This window comes from Sciurus vulgaris (assembly GCF_902686455.1).
Source record: "Sciurus vulgaris genome assembly, chromosome: 2".
In the NCBI taxonomy this organism is placed as follows: Eukaryota; Metazoa; Chordata; class Mammalia; order Rodentia; family Sciuridae; genus Sciurus; species Sciurus vulgaris.
Genome location: NC_136462.1, coordinates 162556714 through 162575698, shown reverse-complemented (window position 1 = coordinate 162575698; position 18985 = coordinate 162556714). Strand labels below are relative to the sequence as shown.

Sequence of the window (18985 nt, the reverse complement as noted above, 5' to 3'; positions counted from 1 at the left end):
TTAATTTCATTATGCTGTTCCTCCCATTTCCTATCCCTCCTCCCTTTCCCTCTTCCTTCTTCCTCTACTATACTGTTCTCCATTCTATTTTTATGAGATACATCCCCCTTTTTTAATTCTTTACTTCTCTCTAGCTTCCACATGTAAGAGAAAACATTCAAATCTTGACCTCTGAGTCTGGGCTTACTTCATTCAGCATGATGTTCTCAGTTCCATCCATTTACCAGTAAATGACATAATTTCATTTTTCTTTATGGATGAGTAAAACTCCACTGTGTATATGTACCACATTTTCTTTACCCAGTTATCAATTAAAGAATACCTAGTTTGATTTCATAAATTGGTTATTATAGATTGTGCTGCTATAAACACTTGTATGCAGGCATCACTATAATCTGCTGATTTTAATTCTTTTGAATAAATACCAAGGAGAGGAATAGCTGGATCATATGGTGGGTCAATTTCTAATCTTTTAAGGAATCTCCATATTACTTCCCAAAGTAGTTGTATTAATTTGCAGGTCCACCAACATCTAACTGAACTTTTTGCCCCACACCTTACAGTTAGACTGCCATTCTAACTGGAATGAGATGAGATCTCTGTAGTTTTAATTAGTATTTCCTTGATGGCTAAGGACATTGAACATTTATCATATATTTGTTAGCCATTTGAACTTCTTCTTTTGAGAAATATCTATTTAGTTCATTTGCCCATTTACTGATTGGTTTTAATGTTGAGTTCTATTTACATACATATTCTGGATATTATTCTCCTGTTGGAGGAGAAGCTGGCAAAGATTTTTCTTCCATTTAAGGAGGTTCTTTCTTGCAGATTTTTCATTAATTTGAAGGCCTCTCATTTACTGATTCTTAATTTCATAAGGATTAGAATTCTTATTAGGGAAGTTGGTACTTGTGCCAATATGTTAGTTGCTGACCCTGTATTTTCTTGGCTAGCTGCTGTGTTTCTGGTCTAACTTCTAGGTATTTAATTCACTTTAAGTTGATTTTTGAGAAACAGAGATCTAGTTTCATTTTCTCACATACATGGATATCCGGTTTTCCCAGCACCACTTGTTAAAAATGCTATCTTTTCTCCAATGTATGTTTTTAGCACCTTTTCCAAGGATCAGATGATGACTAGATCTATGTTGAACTATGTATCTTCTATTCTGTTCCACTGGTCTTTGTGTCTGTTTTGATGCCAATACCATGATGTTTTTGTAATTACAGTTCTATGGTATCATTTGAGGATCAGGTATTGTGATGTCTCCACTCTAACTCCTATTATTCAGAATTGCTTTAGCTATTCTGGGTCTTTTATTCTTCCACAGGAATTTTAGGATTATTTTTCCTGTTCCACAAAGAATGTCACTAGTATTTTGATGAAGATTGCATTGACTCTATAAATTGTTTTTGGGAACATGGCCATTTCACAACATTAATTCTGCCTATTCAAGAAATGGTAGGTATTTCTTTCTTCTTATGTCTTCTTCAATTTCTCTCTTCAGTGTTGTAGAACTTTTACTATAGAGGTCTTTTACCTTCTTGGTTAGATTTATTCCCAAGTATGTATGTATGTATGTATGTATGTATTCATTCATTCAATCATTCAGGCTATTGTGAGTGGAACTGTAGTAAAAGCAGTCTATTAAAGAGTCTTGTAGTCAATGGTGGGAGAAAGATTAAATAAGGAAACATGAGAAAGCAAGTAAATAAAATGCCTCCAAAAGTGTGTAACTCCTCAACAACTGAATCCTCAGATAGCAAAGTGGAATAAATGTCAAAGAATTCAAAATGTTGATGGTTAATATAATCAAGGAACTATAAGATATAAGAAATGAACTAATAGAAAACATAGGAAGTAGAAGATCATTTCAATAAAGAAAGAGATATTTTGAAAAAAAACCAGATATCCTGGAAATAAAAGAATCAATGAATCAAAATAAAATTCAATGGAAAGTATCACTAAAAGATTAGACCATGCAGAAGACAGATTTTCAGTTCTTAACATAAGGGATGCAATCTTGAAAACCAAGTCAGCAATAAAAATAAGAAACCATGACCACAATATAAAGGAAATATGGGACAACATGAAGAAACTGAATCTCAGGATCACTGGCACTGGGGAAGTGAGATACAAACTAAGGTCATGCATAACCTTTTCAATGAAATAATATCAGAAAAATTTCCAAACCTTGTGAATATTATGGAGAGCCAAATACAGGATGTATTCAGAGTCCCAAAAGACAAGATAAAAAAAGATCCTCTCAAAAATACATTATAATTACAATATCTAATATACAAAACAAGGATAAAATTTTAAGAGTTGCAAGAAAAAAACGGCAGATCACATTTAGAATCAAAGCAATATGAATCATTGATGATTTCTTAGCCCAGTCTGTAAAAGCCAGGCAGGCTTGGAAAAATACACACCAAGCTCTGAAAGATAACAATTGCCAACCAAGATTGCTTTATTCAGCAAAGTTGTCATTCAGGATTGAAGATGAAATAAAAACCTCCAACGACAAATTTTGTTTTGTTGAAAAAGTATGTTTAACCATCTACTTTTTGATATATATGCTTTTTTCTTTTTCTTTTTTATTGACTGATATTATCTTTAAATAACATTAGGATTCATTTTGACATAATTATACATACATGGAATATAACTTGCTCCAATTCAGTCCCCAGTACTTAACCTTATCCCCCCCCTCCTCTCTCCCACTGTTTCCTTTCCTCTGCTCTACTCACCTATTTATTTACATTTTTAAAAGAATTAGGGTCTTGTGAATATGCATAATTATAAGATTCACTATAGTTATGTACAACTAATTAGAACAAAACATTTTTTAAAAAAAATTTTTAAAAAGATGCACTATAAGTACATATTAAAGTTAGTCAGATTCATTCTATAGTTTTTCCCTTATCCCATCTTTCTTCCCTTTCCCTCAATCCCCTTCTTCTATTCCCTGATCTTCAATTTAGATTAACCATCTGCTTTTTATTTTTAATTAAATATTCACTTAACTGCCATTCAATTTTATAAATCATGCTTTGATGAACATTTTTAAAAATGTTTTAATTAGTTTATTATGATTACATATAGTAGTGGGGTTCATGGTGACATAATCATATATGCACATAATTTCTGTAATATATTCCCCAGTTCTTCTCTCCTACCCTCCCCTCTTCTCCATCCTCTACTCTTCTTCTACTTATACAAACATATATGTATATGTGCACATGTATATATATGTGAGTATGTACATATTCCATTGGTACGTTATGATTTTATACAAAAGTAGGAATCATAATGATATATCATCCATCCACATAGCATAATTTGGTCAATTTTATTCCCCTGTTCTTCCCCTCTCCCTCCCTTCCCCTATGTTTCCTTTACTGATCTCCATTCTACTTTGGTGACAAATATTTATGGTCTGTGTGGTGGGAATTCAGAAGAGTCTGAGGAAGAGGTATTATAAGAAAAGTGAATCTTCAAAATGAGTTCTCTTGAATGTGAACAGGAAGAAATCTCTGAACAACCCTCATTATTCGCACTAACCTGGGGTTTTATAAAACATAAGAAAATATGTTTTCAAAGCAGTAGCAGTAATAAAAATTAAAGTCATATAATTCTCAGTTATGGAATAATTACTGTGCTCATAAACTAAACATTTATATGCATCAGCTTATTTAATCCTTATGATCTTTCTGTGAGGTCCTAACTACTATTATCCTTATTTATTAGATGAGAGATCTGAGACTGCAGGATGAGGTCATTTGATGGGGGGAAGTGCCAGGATTTGGACTTACTTCAACCAGAGCCCACTTTTTTCACAATGATGCTCTTCTGCTATATGAAATTTTAAAACAGAAATAACAAACAATTCAGACACATACAGGATTTAAGAAACTGTACAATCTCTCCATGATTATGCAGCAAAAAGAAAATAGTGGGTAATAAGCCCCCTTGCTCCCTGGCAGAAAGGGGCCCCAAGTCCCCAGGCAGGTGTTTATGTATTTAAAGGTGAAAAGGGAGAGAAATAATTTAATGGATTTATTTATAGAAATATATTAATATTAAGAAATGTCTTTGACCTACAAATGCCATGGTTTAGCCAGGAAGTTCTTGCTCTACTTCTTAATCCCTGGATTTCTAGGTCTTGCTCAAGAACTATATTTCTAAAGTGGAAAGATCTCCATAGAATGTAATTCTAGCTCTGAGATTTGGTCTGAGAGGAACAATCACTGACCCTGCTGTACCTCAGTTCCTCAACTATGGTATGAGGCATGATATTTATCAAAACCCAAGGGCATGACACGGATCCAACCATGAACAAGATGGTGCCCTGCTCTATGGGACCTAGAGTGGGAGGTAGGCTCTGATGAGTCAACTGATAGTAATATCAAGATTACAACGTTTTGATGGGGTAATAAGGAGAAGGATAAAGCATGTACATTGCTGTCTAAATATCATGAATTTTACTAAGGAACAGTTGCAGACAAAACTTCCCAGGCATATCCTGTGAGCTGCAATGGAAACATAAACTTTACTTTCCAAATTCCTATGTTCACCTCTAGGATATGCAATTAAACATTACCATCTTTTAATTAAGAGGCACCAACCAAGCTGGGCATGGTGGCACATGTCTATAATCCCACCAGCTCAGGAGGCTGAGGGAGGAGGCTCAAAAATCCAAAGCCAGACTCAGCAACTCAGTGAGGTCCTAAGCAACTTAGTGAGACCCTGTCTCTAAATAAAATATAAAAAGGGCTGGGGATGTGGCTTAGTGGTTCAGTGCTCAGGGATTCAATCCCCAGTATAAATAAATAAATAAATAAAATAAAATAAAAGGCATCAATTACATGTCACATGGAAGACCTGGTCTTGGGGATATAAAATAACTTAAAAAACATTTGTAATTTCTAAGACCTTTAGTTTTTCTCAAGCACATTAAGTTATATATGAAGATTTAATGTTTTTATTCAAGATGGATTCTACTGTAAACATAGTATTTGCTACCTCAACTTCTCTTTTTATAAGTCAATTTCCAAAATGCACTAAAGTTGCAACTGTTGGTCTGGTTACTACATGGGCATTTTATGAATGGAAAAGTTCTCTGAGAATGCACTGCTGTGAAATCAATCCCTAAAGAAAAGATAGTAGCCTAGGGCTCTGGCTTAACATTGTCTATAACTCCTCCGATTCCCTCTCCCCAAAAAAACCATGCCGTTAAAATTGGTTAAGATGGTTAAAATTGATGGGACAATTTCAGTGGGCTTGTGAATTGAACAGGGATCAGTTAATGGGAGTGATGGAATCTACTAACCTCAATCCAGGACAGCCCTTTACACACCAGTACCTGCATGTGTACTTCAATCAATGGCTCCAGCTAGACTCGGTACTACAGTTATTGTCCCATCAGAATCAGAGGGGTGAATGTAGCAGATTCCTTGCTGAGAAGATAGTCCTGTTTTCATTACTCGGTATGTTTAAGACCAGAAAGATTGTCAGAGCCTATGCTATCATCCTTGGCTACAGTTTACCTCAATTTCACTGATTTCGTATGAACTAAATATTAACAAGTATACAGAAACCAACTCCATCAAAAATGAGTAGCTGAAATATAAGGCAGGGATCTGAAGATATTTGAGCAAAATTATAATAAATAGAGAAAAAATTAAAAAGTATGAGTTTCCGTCAAATCATTGCTGCAGTGTGACTTCTAAAAATCAATTTATGAAGTCAATTTGATGAGAGATGTAGAATTCTCAGGAAACAGCGTAAAAGGTTCTTAACATCCTCCTAAACTATGTTTATAAGGGACAGGAAGGAAAAGGAACATAAATGTCTCTGAAATTTATTCTTGATTTGAAAGTGGCTATGGTTTGAATATCTTGAGTTTTATACTAAACATGTAAATATGAGCTGTACCACACACATTACATCCCATTGTTTATGGGAGTTTTGAAATATCTGTGACATTCTTTATTTTGGAATCAGATAATTCTCCTACATGCAGCAAAGAAGATTCTTTGACTCTGAAGGGCAAGTTGGTGACAACACATCCTAGAAGGGCGTGAAGAAACAAGGAAGGCTGCATATTTGGGAACCACTCTGTGCAGCTGATCTGTCAGATAAATTTGTATGATGTTAGAAGTAATTTTAAGTGCTGTATGAAATGGTTCATTTAGAAATAGAAGGTATACCCATACATAAGAAATATCTAAAATTAAACACAAAGAAATATTTTTCTGAGAACTTTTAAGGCAATTTTAAGGCAATAATGTCCTGGCTCAACAAATGTGCTATTTTGTTGATGTTGTTGTTGTTGTTGTTTCATTGTGGGTCAAACACTGTAGTCAGAACCTCAGTTCCAAGAAACAGGCAGAACATGGGCTTCACTGTAATTATTCAGATCAGAATCTTCTCTTCCCATTCAGGGTGTCTCCTTCAAAAGGGGTCAATTGAGGAAATGAACAGGAAGTGGAATCAATATCTGCTTGGATCGCTGTTAGCTCTGCAGAGGGTATGGAATGATCCAGTCCTACAGGAAGTCATCAACAGTTCCCCCTAACCACTCTAATTATGTACCAGATGGTTAAATTCAGTTCATCCTTTGACCATGACAAGGTCAGACCTAAGAACTGGCATAAATCTCCTTGAGCCCATATTCAAACTTTACTTCCAAAATACAGAAAAACCAGCATTTTCTTTTTCAAAATTGGATTTAATAAAATAACTGATTCCCAGCATAATGCTGTTCCCAATAGAACGTGTCTAATTCCCCCTTTTTTTCTAACATGTGCCACAGTTATAGTTGCAGTTAGAACTCATATATCAAGTACTTATTATGTTCCAGCAGTTAAAATGGGGATTTGGATGGTATGGATAGTGATGGTAGGATCTGTTACTTTCTCAAATGTGAGCCATGTTATGAGAAAGAGACTAAAGATAACTTGTATGAGTGAGCACAAATCATGAGCGTGACCCACAGCCAAAACATGTTCATATTAATTTCCCAAAGAAGCCTGCCTGTGCTTTTTATAAAGGACCTTGTCTTAATACCATCCTATCTCTGAAGGCTGAGCTGGAGTTGGCCAAGACATGTGTCCCCACATGCTAGCTCCCGGTGCATCCTCTCCATCCTTGTCAGGGACAGCACTTAACAGACTGGCATGAACACTGCAAACCTCACTCACATCAGAAAACATAAATATAAGTTTTCAAATACAGGATTAGTTCTTTAATTTTGATATATATACCCTTAGGGATAAATTACTCAGAAAATTATAAACTGTGTTTGACAGAGATGGTTAGGAAACACCTTGAGTTTAGGTGACATTCAAGCCATGATTCTTATGGAACTGGTTATTTCTTCTGAATAGATATGAGTTGACTAATATTGTTTCAAGATATGGAGATACTGGGTAATCTAAGGAATGTTTCAACTTGAAACTATTAAAAACATCACTATTGTGTTATCTCTAGATCTTGCAAGACTAGTTCCATTAAGAAGGTCATCATCTCAGGATAACTCACAAATAGTTGATTAAAAAGATTAAATATTGAGTCCAGGACATTTGACCAATAATATGGTAACAACTATTAAGTGGCTCTGACCACCAAATATCTGGAGTTTGGGACCCTGAGGAGGGAAAATAGGATGTCTATAATGTCTTTAGTCATGAAAAGTGTCACTCATTTTCACTAGTTTCAGTTTCAACTACAATGAATTCTATGGTCCAGGAAAACATAAAGGGTAAGAAGGATAGGAGCACTTCCCTTTGTCAGTTTTCTGCAGAGAATATTATTTAAATTTCCAGCTGAAGAAGCACATTGAGCACACAAGGTTATCCTGTGTCATATTCACATTATATGTGTGTTCAGGCTTTTCTTTTATAGGAGCTAAAAGTGCAGAAATAAAGAGATCTAAGGCCCATGCAAGGAAACAATGGAACTAGAAAGAAACTTGTAAGAAAATCCTTGAAAACAATAACAAAAATAACAGAAAAAAACCTTTAATGTCTACATATTACAAGAAAAAAAAAACAAGAATCAACTTAGCAATGCTTACAAATATTCATTGTGATCATAGACAAAAAATAAATAAGAACACAAAACACAAAAAGTTTGCCTTTGAGAATAACAGTGACCAACAGGTGGCTTTGGCATTGTAGAAAAAATATAGGTTCTGGAGTAAGGTGGTGTTATGGTTTATATATTAGGTGTCCCCTAAAAGCTCACATGTGAGACAGTGCAAGAACATTCAGAGGTGAAAAGATTGGGTTATGAGAGAATTAACTGGTTACAGAAGACAAGTAGGGTGTAGCTGGGGGCGGTGGTCACTGGGGGTGTACCTTTGGGGTATGTATTTTATATCAGTCTGGTGGAGTCTTTCTCTCTCTCTCTCTCTCCCTCTCTCTCTCCTTCCTGGCCATGTCCTGAGCCACTTTCCTCCACCACACTCTTCTGTCATGACATTCTGCCTCACCTTGAGCCCTGAGGAATGGAGCTGGCTGTCTATGGACTAAGCAACCTCTAAAACAGTGAGTCTCCGAATAAACTTTTCCTCCTTTAAAATTGTTCTTGTCAGGTCTTATAGTCACAACAGTGAAAAAGCTGACTAAAACAGAAGGCCTAGGGTTAAGTTCTAAATCTCAAACAAGTAATCCCTTCTGAGTGTAAATTCTCAAATAAGAAGTAGAGATCAACATTAATTCCTCCATTCCAAGAGGGTCAGTTTAGGGATAAAAAGGAACAATATATAGGCAAAACCTCTGCACTGTGTAAATCACAATATACATGATAGTTGGAATTGTTGTCACACTGGTAATGCTCTACATCTTCAGCAACAGGAGATTTTAACCAAATAAGGGCAGGGGATTAATTTATATAGAATCTCTTTCCTTCTCTCATCAACTAGATTATTCAATTCCATTCTTAAAAAGGAAGCTTTAACAAATCACAAAGGTACATCCTTGACAAGAGATTAGACAGCAATGGTTTGGAACTGTGTTGTGCAAGGAACAGTGGGGACTAAAGGGTATTGGAGGAAAGGAAGAAAAATCAGAGGAGGCAGAGAGAGGATCATTCTAAGGGTTGTGATGTAATACAACACACAGAATAGACAGGCTTTATTTCTGCTACAGAAGGTGCCTTGGCTAGACAGACTCTGAGAATGTATAGCAGTATAAGGAGATTACAGAAAGAATGGCCTAAGAGTAAAAGCAGTTTTCCATGAATAAACTTCTTCAGTGGTAGAAAGTGATCAGCCCATCCTTGGAGATATTCAAGCATAAACTGAATTGGAAAACAGTTGAACCTGGTAACTTTAAAGGTCCTAGAACATATGTTCTTCACAATTTCTGAATGTTCCCAATAGGGAGAAGTCTGACAAGTTTTATTTGAGCCTTAGCTTCAAAAGAGATTTGGGAACTTTGGAATAAAGCATCTATCACAGATAGAATTTCTGGTCCTAATTCTTTTCTCCTTGTAGTATAATACACATCCACAGTCTTGCCAGAGCTTCCTGGTGAATAGCGTATACTTCCTTGCCTCTTGACTTTGGGTTCTACTGGTAACTCATGTTGTTCAATAGGAAGTTAGCAGACAATGATGCCAGCAGAGGATTTCATAGCTGCCCTTTTGTACTTCTTTCACCATCATGATGGCTACTGCTCCTTCAGCACAAACCCCAAAATGAGACATATGGAGCAGAACAACCCTCACTGAGTTGCAGATGACCTTTATCCTGTAGCAGAGCCATTTTCATCTCCTTGCAAACCAGCAGTGGAAAAAGAAAATGAGCCTTTTTGGTATGCCACTTGAGGTTGGAGTGTTGTTTGTTACTCAGCAATAGCTAACTGATAGAACACTTGTTACAACAGAAGTTTTGAGGAATGAGGTGTCTAGGTTACATACTGGAGATTAACTACGTTAACGAAATGACCTCATCAGAAAGTGGCCCATTCAATAACACTGCCTATCAAAGAAGTATGGATAAAAAATTCAAATCTATTTAACATACAAAGATTTAAATTATCTGGGAAAAGGATAATTAAAATTACTGTAATTATTACTGCTGGAAGACTTAAGGGTTCTCTTCCAACAGACAGCATGCACATTTTTAAAGAAATGAAATTGGGGAGATAAACTGTTTTGAAATGTTTTTTCAACAAATTCTAACTAAATTCACCCTGCCAACCATAAGTCTGTGAAACAGGCAGCTGTTAGCAAAATGGGTTTTAATTAAACTAGATGAAATCACCATTTCAAAAGTTCTCAAAGAGGTATTGTCTGGAATGTATCAACAAGTCCCACAATGCAAATGTTTATGACTATAGTACAACAGTGCAAGTGCAACACAACCAAGTATACATGAACCTATTACTTCCTGATTCAAAAACTCCTTATAACTGAGGTGTTACATTATTGAATACCTAGACTTACACCTGCTCCACTGCACAGTGTCTTGGGTATAGAACTTCTGAACAATGAGCCAGAAGGAGGTTGTTATGACTGAAGTCATGGTAGATAATGGTAAAAACAACTCTACCATTTTCTACAGGCATTACAACAATCTTAATACTTACTTCACAGATAGTTAATCAAACTCATTCCCAAGGAGCATATTTTATCTCAAGGTACAAAGTATGCCTAGGTGAGAAATGTGACATATAAAATTTGAATGCCGTAGGCTGCTTCTATTATGTAGTGAGATTCCCACTGTAGCCTACTTGGATCATAAAGCAGACTGAAAAAGCCATAATGAATAATACAAGCTTAGGCAATGCTCATATTTGCTGCATGCTCCATCTATGAAAAATAATAAAGACCCCTATTTCTAACATGGTAGAATTATGCTTTTGTACCTGTGAGGACAAGCGAGTCTGGTTTGTTTAATATTTAACACACTTTGTAAAAATGATGTATTACTTATGTTATTGCTACCTTTTTCCAATTGTTAGCCCTCTGCTGGCATTTTAAATTCTACTCTGTTTTTAATGATCATTAATTCTGGTTTTCTTTTCAAGTATATATAAGAAATTATGGAGTGGAACAATTTAAGACAAGGTAATGGAAAATAAATTAGCTAAGAAAAGTGAAAAAAACATATGAAAATAAATTAGTAGAAATAGTGTTGGTATTAAAAGGCATTATGATAATTTTAAGAATTTTTTCCAAGATAGAAAAAGACCAGTCAAAATAGTGATGAATCAGTGATTTTAATTTAAAGAATGTCATTGTTTTGGTCAGGTTTTGCATTACTATGAACAAAATACCTGACAAAAAAACTTAGAGGAGGAAAAGTTTATGTGGGGCTAAATTTCCAAGGTCCATAGACTGCAGACTCCATTGCTCTGGGCCCAAGGTGAGGCAGAACACCATGGCAGAAGGGCCCAGTGAAGGAAAGTTGTTCAGCTCATGGTGGGGCCAGGAAGCAGAAGGAGCAGGGGTATAAGAGAGGTCACAGGGAAGATGCACCCATCTAGGGCAAACCCCCTAGGGCCCTTTTACATCCCACCAGCCTACAGTTACCACCAAGTCAATTCATTCAAAGTAGGATTGACTGATTAGGTCATAGCTTTCCTAATCTAATCACTTCATCTCTGAATATTCCTGCATTAATAGAAGGTTTTGGGGACACCTCATATCCAAGCCATAACATCTGTACATAAAGGTAAAAGCCTTCAGGTGCAAGGCAATAGGTATGAATGTATGGAAGAAGGGTGCTTTGGAAATGACAAAGTTCACCTAAAAACAAGATAATTCAATTGACTCAAAACCAAAAAGCCTCCATTGGTTTAGAGTAAGCAAAGCTGTGACCAGTCTGTGGAACATAGCACATTCTCCAACCAATTGTCTGTGTTGTCCTGTTCACTTCCCCAGAGACTGGGTAGAGGAAAATAGGTGAAAACATAGAATTAGCTGAGTAAGTTGTTATTAGCTCTGATGACAGGAGGGAAGTTGTGCATTTCCTGGTCCCATGAGGATGGTAAGTTTCAGAGTGGGTTAAATTTTGGCTCTGTCCTTGTCGTCAATTAGTAATAGGAATAAAGAAAAGGACTACATTTATGTTGCACACTACCCAAAGATTTGACCAGAATAGAAACTGTACCTTGTGTGTCAGGGCTAAAATGAGTAGGTGAATGGAATCACTGATCCACTCAACAGTGGACCACACTGCAGAGTAGCTACCATGGCTGAACGTGATCCCAGCTGAGAATGGAAGGAGACTAGATGAAGCAAAAGAGGCAGAGCTCCTCCTTTCTGAGGCTCTGGAATTTAGCAGAACACATACCTAAGAGACAGGAGAACAATGACCAAGCAATTAGAGTCAGATGAAATAAAAAATAAATATAGGAAGTGTTACCTGGTTGCTCATAATATGGCTGAATTGTACAGACACAAATTGTGGCTCAGAGGAGAGAGAGAGAGATCTTGTAGGGCAGAGCTGTGAGCCTCTGAGAAAGGATGCTGACCACTGACCTGCTTAGTGGAAAGAAGATCCACCTCAGGCAGATAAGGATGTGAACTTGCCTCAGAACAGTAGAACACCTCTTTCAAAGACAAAGGATGTGTTTGGTGAGAGGCAAGAGGGAGAAAAGTCAGGGAAAAGGGCTGAATGCACTTTGGAGGCAACCATATATTTATCTGACAAGATAGCAGAAAGAAGTCTTTAGAAAAAGCTAGGCTCTAAGATGACAAGTCTTTCTAGGACAGAAATACAGAAGTTCAGAGAAAGAAGTAGAATGTGATAGAAGTTGGGGTTGGGGACTAGGCGAAGAGTACTAAAAAATACTGACAAGTCAGGAGCTGAAATCATACTGGTTGAAAGGGAATAGTCAAGAAGTGCAAAAGAAGACAGGAAAAGGCAATTAGCTGGAGAAGACAACAGTGTAGGGCAGGCACTGCTGTCTCCACTCCATGCAACTGTAGTGATGGGAGGACATCTGAAATCCCAGGTCCTTATAGGAAGCTCAGTGTAGCACTAATGTGTTCTGCCACATCACTGTCCTAATCATGGCTGGAATGGAGGCTGTCAATGAAGGTCACTGCCAGACTGGGCACTTTTTCAGGCAGCACAAATTAGCCTGCTGGAAGCCAGCAGGCCTAGACAGATTCCAGTGCATCAGACTATAAATCAACATGAAGCCAAACAATCAGAAATGCTTTAATCATCTGACAAATGATGAGACAGACCCAAATTTATACACTTGAGTTTCAAGAAAATGAAGCAGGTGGTCATAAAGATATTTTATCAATCCTCTGCTATCAGGTATCTTCATTTTACTGTAGATATTTCAAATATTTAGAGTTTCAACTCTGGAGGTCTGCTTTTTTCCAATTCCAATTTGATTAGTTACACTAACATTTTGTATTCCCTTCATTGTTCTCCTTTTATTAAATATCTAAAAATCATGTACTGCATCTTTGAAAGTCTCCTTCCTAGAGTCTTGTCAAATGTGAGATTAACTGAAGAGCCTCATCTTGAGAACTGAAAGTCAGTTTCCAGACCTCAGGTGTGCCAAGCTGACTACCCTGAAGATGCAATGGGGTCATGAACAACTGGACACTTGGGTCTTCTTGAAGGAGTACAGAAGGGCTATTTCCTGAATCTAACGAAAGCCTGAGTTTTTGTAAGAAGACAAGTTTTACTGTTAATAAATTTTTTTTCGCTGGAACAACAACATACCTGAATTCACTTAAAGCACAGCATCTGATCGCATCAAATTGTGTATGTGGAGGAAGTGTGTTCAGAGATGGTGTATGTGGATAAAACACACGATCTTCCCTCATAAGCGCAATGTGGGTATTTAGAAGGACAAGTGACTGACACTAGTCATAGCTGGGCTCACCCTCAACCCTGACAGTCGTGTAGAACAGTAATTGAACCTCTGCCAGAGAAAGGATATTGACTCCCACATTTCCATGAAGAAAGTAAATTATGTCAACCAAGGTAGTCTGGAATTTGGATGACAACTGAACTCCATTTGCCAAAACCATGTCAGGGATATCTGCTTTCCAATCCAGAGAAAGCTGAACCAGATCTTGGTGGAGCAAAGGATGCTTCACAAAGGCAGCAGCTTCAGACTCTGAAATCAGAACACACAGGAGGTCCCGGCATAGTTGTTGAGAGAGGTTTTTGTTGTAAGTGAACACAGTGAGCAGAAGAGCCTGCGTGGATCCCAGGAATCGAATGCTTTGCCCACCAAACCTGATCTGAATTTCTTGTAGTTCAGAAAGTGGTAGAGCATGAAAAATGCTCATTGAGCCTGAGTGCTTATCTGACAGAACCAAAGAGTGTAAAGTTGACTGAAGGAGGAGCAAGCATGCTGGCTGGGGGTCAGGTTCTGTACAGTTAGCCACAGCAAGCCAGTAAATGCCTTTGATGTCCTTCATGTCACCCACAGGTTCTGGCAGAGAACAAATCACTACCTCAAGAAAGTCTTTTAAAGATTGCTCTTGAAATTTCAGCATTTGGTCTGGGAATTGCACAAGGGTCTGCTTAAATGCAGAGCTCTTTCTAGCATCTTCAGAGTCAAGGGAGACAACTGAACTTGGCGAGGAACCTGGTAAAGCTGCAGATGTGAAGGTGGAGGCCATGTAAGGCTCTGCGCTCTCTGCTGGCCTCAGGCTCCCTGCTTCTTTGTTGCTGCTGCTGCTGCCAACCTGAGCTTCAGGAAAACAATGAGATCCTGATGGCACCACATGGGACTTCAAGGGCACATCCAGGGGCAAGGGCTTGAGAAATGGCAGGCTTTTGATGAATGCTGTCATGTGGGAGGTGAGCCTACTTGGGTCACACAGAGTCCCCACATGCTTGGCTTGGTGAATCATCTTTGTACCAGCCTGTAGCAGGTGACTGCTGGTATCTTTGTAAAGAGTTGAGAACTTGTGGTAAAAATATCTCAGCCTGTTGTTTCCTTCTGTCCTGATATTTATCAGTGATGCTGGAAAGCTATTCTTTTCAGCAGCTAACTCTTTCTCCTCTTGCTGCTCACAACAAAACTCGGGGGCCACTGCGCTCTGAGGAGCACTGCCAGATGTGCTTTCTTCACAAGAAACACTTTCAGAGAGGACAAAGCAGAGCACCCTGCTTTGCATGGCCTGCTTGCTTCCACGATTTATAGACACTTATTGGGACTTATGTTGCAGCAATGTCCAGCTGGACTCAATCCCCAAGCTGTGTTCACCTTTGTGAGTCATCAGCTCACTGAAATAATATGACCTACTCTGAAAATCTTCTCCATGATTGGTTTCATTTTCCTTTAGGAAAGAGATCTCAGGTAGATGAAATCATTTTGGTTCAAGATGACCAGAATACTCAGGACAACAATATTTGTAACCCCTATTCTGTAGCTCCTTGAGTACTGAGGACTGATCCCTTCTCTCTTGTGACACTGAGGAGGAAAATCTAAAGCCCAAGATGCTCTATGGCATGGGATGACTCCAGTGACTGCTCTGATCCTCCACCCTTCTCTCTTCTCTAATGATGCTAGAAGTATCAGTGACATCTTTGGGCAGAAGTGGGACAAGATATTGGGCGGGCCAAAACTGACTTTTCTGTTCAAGATGTTAAAAAAAAAGTTGAATGGGGATGTGATTCTTTTGCACATGATAATTCCTATAGTCATTAGTTTCATTGGGTGTATTGATTCAGAGTTTTAAGTAGAAAGCCTAAGTGAGCTGTATTGATTGACATAATTAAAGGAGAGATGATCTAATTTATACATAGCACATCATTTTCCATATTTATTATTTTATAAATCACCAAGTATTTTGATACAAGCACACTGTACAGGATTGAGTCACAGTATCCATTCCTTGGTCTAACATTTCATTTTTTTCTAAAGCAAATCCCAAGATCTTTATTCAATGTTTAAAAGGTCACTTATAGTTGTGAAAATAAATGTGAGACCATATGTCCAAAATGTAAAAATATTAGGGCATACTTAATGAGAATTAGAGGGCAAGACCAAAGTAATTCACAAGACTTCTTCAAAGTCTCTCTTTGGTTCATTTCATGAGAACATTGTGTGCTCCCTGGCTAGGTCAGCATTATTGTTATCAACAAGCCATTGCCATGGGAGGCTTATAGCACACCTGCTCTGTGCCAGGCACCATGGACACAAAGAAATGAAAGCCGACATTTTGCTCTACCTAGGGTTCCCTGATAAAGAGAATGGGTATCCAGAGGAGGATAATGTCATTCCTGAGTGGCTGGCAGGAGGGGGGGCCATGGCCACATTCACCTTCTTGCTCCCCATTCAGTAATGCATGTAAATCTTCAGGAAGATTTCTATCACCTAGCAGTTTTGTGTGTGTGTGTGTGTGTATGTGTGTGTGTGTGTGTTTATGGGAAAATGTGAAGGACATGCCCTTTAGGGGAAGAAAATACAAGTAAAATCTTACAAATTATATGCCCCCAAAAAACATTAGTTTGATAATCCACAGGGGAAATAAGCTAATCAATCAAGAGTATTTCCTTTGTGCTACTGCCAACTTATAGTCTACAAAATGAACAGGGTTTTTAAAACATTGAGAAGTACTCAGTTTCAATTCCAAACCCCATATCTGATCCTGATTATATAATTCTCCCTTTTAAATGCAGACCAAGGGAAAGAATACTGTTACGAATGAAAAACTGGGCAAAGTTCCACCAAATCTATGTGCTGTTCAAAAAAGTCACAGTGGTTTTCAACCTGCAGGATTCCGTTTAATTTTAAGTCCATATAATAGCTTGCCTTCCCTATTAGCCATTAATCTCACTGGGACTTCAAAATTCTAATTATGCAACTAAACATTAAGAAAATTTAATCATACAAGCATGCCATAATTTAAGGCGACCCTATCAATCTGAAAAATCATTACCTACCTCATATTTTAGTTTACGTTGAATGGTGCCATTGTGAAGTTTCTCATTATCCTGAAAAGAAAATAAAAAGCCCTCTATATTAAATTATATCATGTTCACGGAGGGGAGAAAAACTGATTTGATTAGAAGTATTTATGGGAACAAAATTCTATAGAAACATACTTGTCATTCAGCAATGACAACCCTTTAACAAAATTTATATTCTGAAGATAAACATGACTCTATTGATCCATCTGCCTGAAAAAGAACTGAACGTAAATGATTCAATAATCTTAAACTTCTATTACTGAAAGCAAGATTTCCTTAGGATATTTCTTAATTTGCAGGTTAGAAATGGATTGTCTTTATTTTGACAAAAATCATCTTGTTGCAAATACCTTTCTTCTCAAGGGGAAAACTGTATTTCTACTTGAATAATTTACAAAGTAAATGAAATACTTATGGAAATAGGTTGCATTTGGGAGAAAACAGAAAAATGTTATATCCAGAATGTTTATAAATCAAAGAAAGCAAATAAATCATTTCAGGAAACTTTATATTTACCTAATAAGGGTTTTCTCAGAATCACAAAATTGCTAAATAAAATTACTTGAAATAAAATGAATTTTAAACTGTTAGGGTCCATCTAAGCAATATTTAGTTTTTGGAACATTCGATATCTAGATTTTCTCTTCAGAAGAAGTCATAAAAGACCCCACCACCACCACCACTGCTACCACTCATTAATTCACAAGGGTCATCTTGAGAAATGGATGACAATGTTACTTAGCTCCTTCAGCTCACCTTGGTCATATCTACAGATGTGTTGCTGGCATCACCAATAGCACGGTGCAAATCCTGAAGACGTCTTTGGACTTCTTCTTCAATATAAGCATTGATCCTGAAACCCATAGAGTCAGGACAAATATGAATGCTTCTAACCACACAAAGTTGCTATATGTTTCTTTACTAAGCCCCAAACAACAGGGAGTTTTCCCATTCTAACTGCTGAATATAAAATCGACTTGAGACTGCATACAGTTTTCTTCTTTCCAAGAAATCTAGAGCCATGTGTCCACTATTATTTTTTCCCCCAATGAGAAAGAACTGGACAAATAACAGAGCATTGAGGATGGAAACAAGACTAAGTGACCCCATCCATGTCTTTTCTGATTTCCTTAGAAGAAACCTGCTGCAGGGTGGGGGGAAAATATCACAGTCTCTGACTTCAGGGACTGTGTGGTCTCAATCCATTCCTAAGGCAGAACAATGGATTTCCTTACAAAGAACAGATGATAATTATTTCTCAAGCACGAGGTCACTTAAAAGGATTATAAAAAAACAACAACAAAAAAGAGGACAAAAGCTCTATACATCTTTGCTATTCAGCAACTATATACAAGACAAGCAATGCCTGGCATTCTTGCATTATTTCTGGTCTGTCTTGTCTCTCCAGATGGGTTATCTGGATCTGTCCAGCAAGGTTATCTTAAGGTATTTTAAAGGTCTTCACCTCCCCAAATGCCCCAAACAGGGCCAAGACAGAGTGGAAGCCACAAATAGTTGACCTTTGAAGCAGCTGCCAAGTCATATCTGGTGTACCACAGAATGTAGGAGAAGTTGTATTACTTAATATAACCATCAGCTTTAATCATCTTAGTGGATAGCTCACTCTGGTCAGAATTTAAGTCATTCAACCCAAAAGGACCAGAGAGTAGGGAATTTCAGTCATATCAAAAGTCTTTCCAGTGGATCAGTTGTGGGTCCATCTCTTCCAAAGCTACAGACACTGATTAGAAGAATGTTTTTAAAAAATTAAATGGTGCCAGTTGGACACAGTGGTGCACACCTAAAATCCCAGTGCCTTGGGAGGCTGAGGCAGGTAGTCACATGTTCAAGGCCAACCTCAGAGACTTTGTGAGACTGTTATTTCAAAATAAAATATAAAAAGGCTTAGGGATGTAGCTCAATGATGGAGCACCCTGGGTTCAATCTCCTATGCCACAAGAAAAAAAAAATTAAATAATTTCCATGTTTACATCTTGGCACATTTGCTAAATAAATTTACCTTGCTTTTGTGTTTCTAAATATATGCATAATTCCATCAATATTTCTGTA

At 37.4% G+C, this 18985-nt stretch overlaps 2 protein-coding genes across 5 annotated transcripts in view; both read right to left on the bottom strand.

Moving 5' to 3' along the window:
- LOC306654672 (kinesin-like protein KIF16B) overlaps positions 1 to 18985 on the bottom strand; it is a gene marked incomplete at its 3' end in the record, with an annotated part of 336888 nt that overhangs the window by 96003 nt on the left and 221900 nt on the right. For 3 of the 4 annotated variants that reach the window (XM_079128488.1, XM_079128486.1, XM_079128487.1), the window contains 2 exons: positions 17672 to 17768; positions 16889 to 16939 (listed from right to left, as the gene is read on the bottom strand). In XM_079128488.1, the coding sequence (XP_078984614.1) occupies positions 16889 to 16939; positions 17672 to 17768 (148 nt within the window). Of the gene's footprint in view, positions 1 to 15444; positions 15577 to 16888; positions 16940 to 17671; positions 17769 to 18985 lie in introns of those variants that run through there. The other variant, XM_079128489.1, reaches the window with a different exon arrangement.
- On the bottom strand, positions 13849 to 15117 carry LOC306654673 (uncharacterized protein; the record flags this gene model as incomplete). Its single annotated transcript, XM_079128490.1, has 1 exon — positions 13849 to 15117. One exon carries the CDS (start codon positions 15115 to 15117, stop codon positions 13849 to 13851), a length of 1269 nt encoding a protein of 422 aa, XP_078984616.1.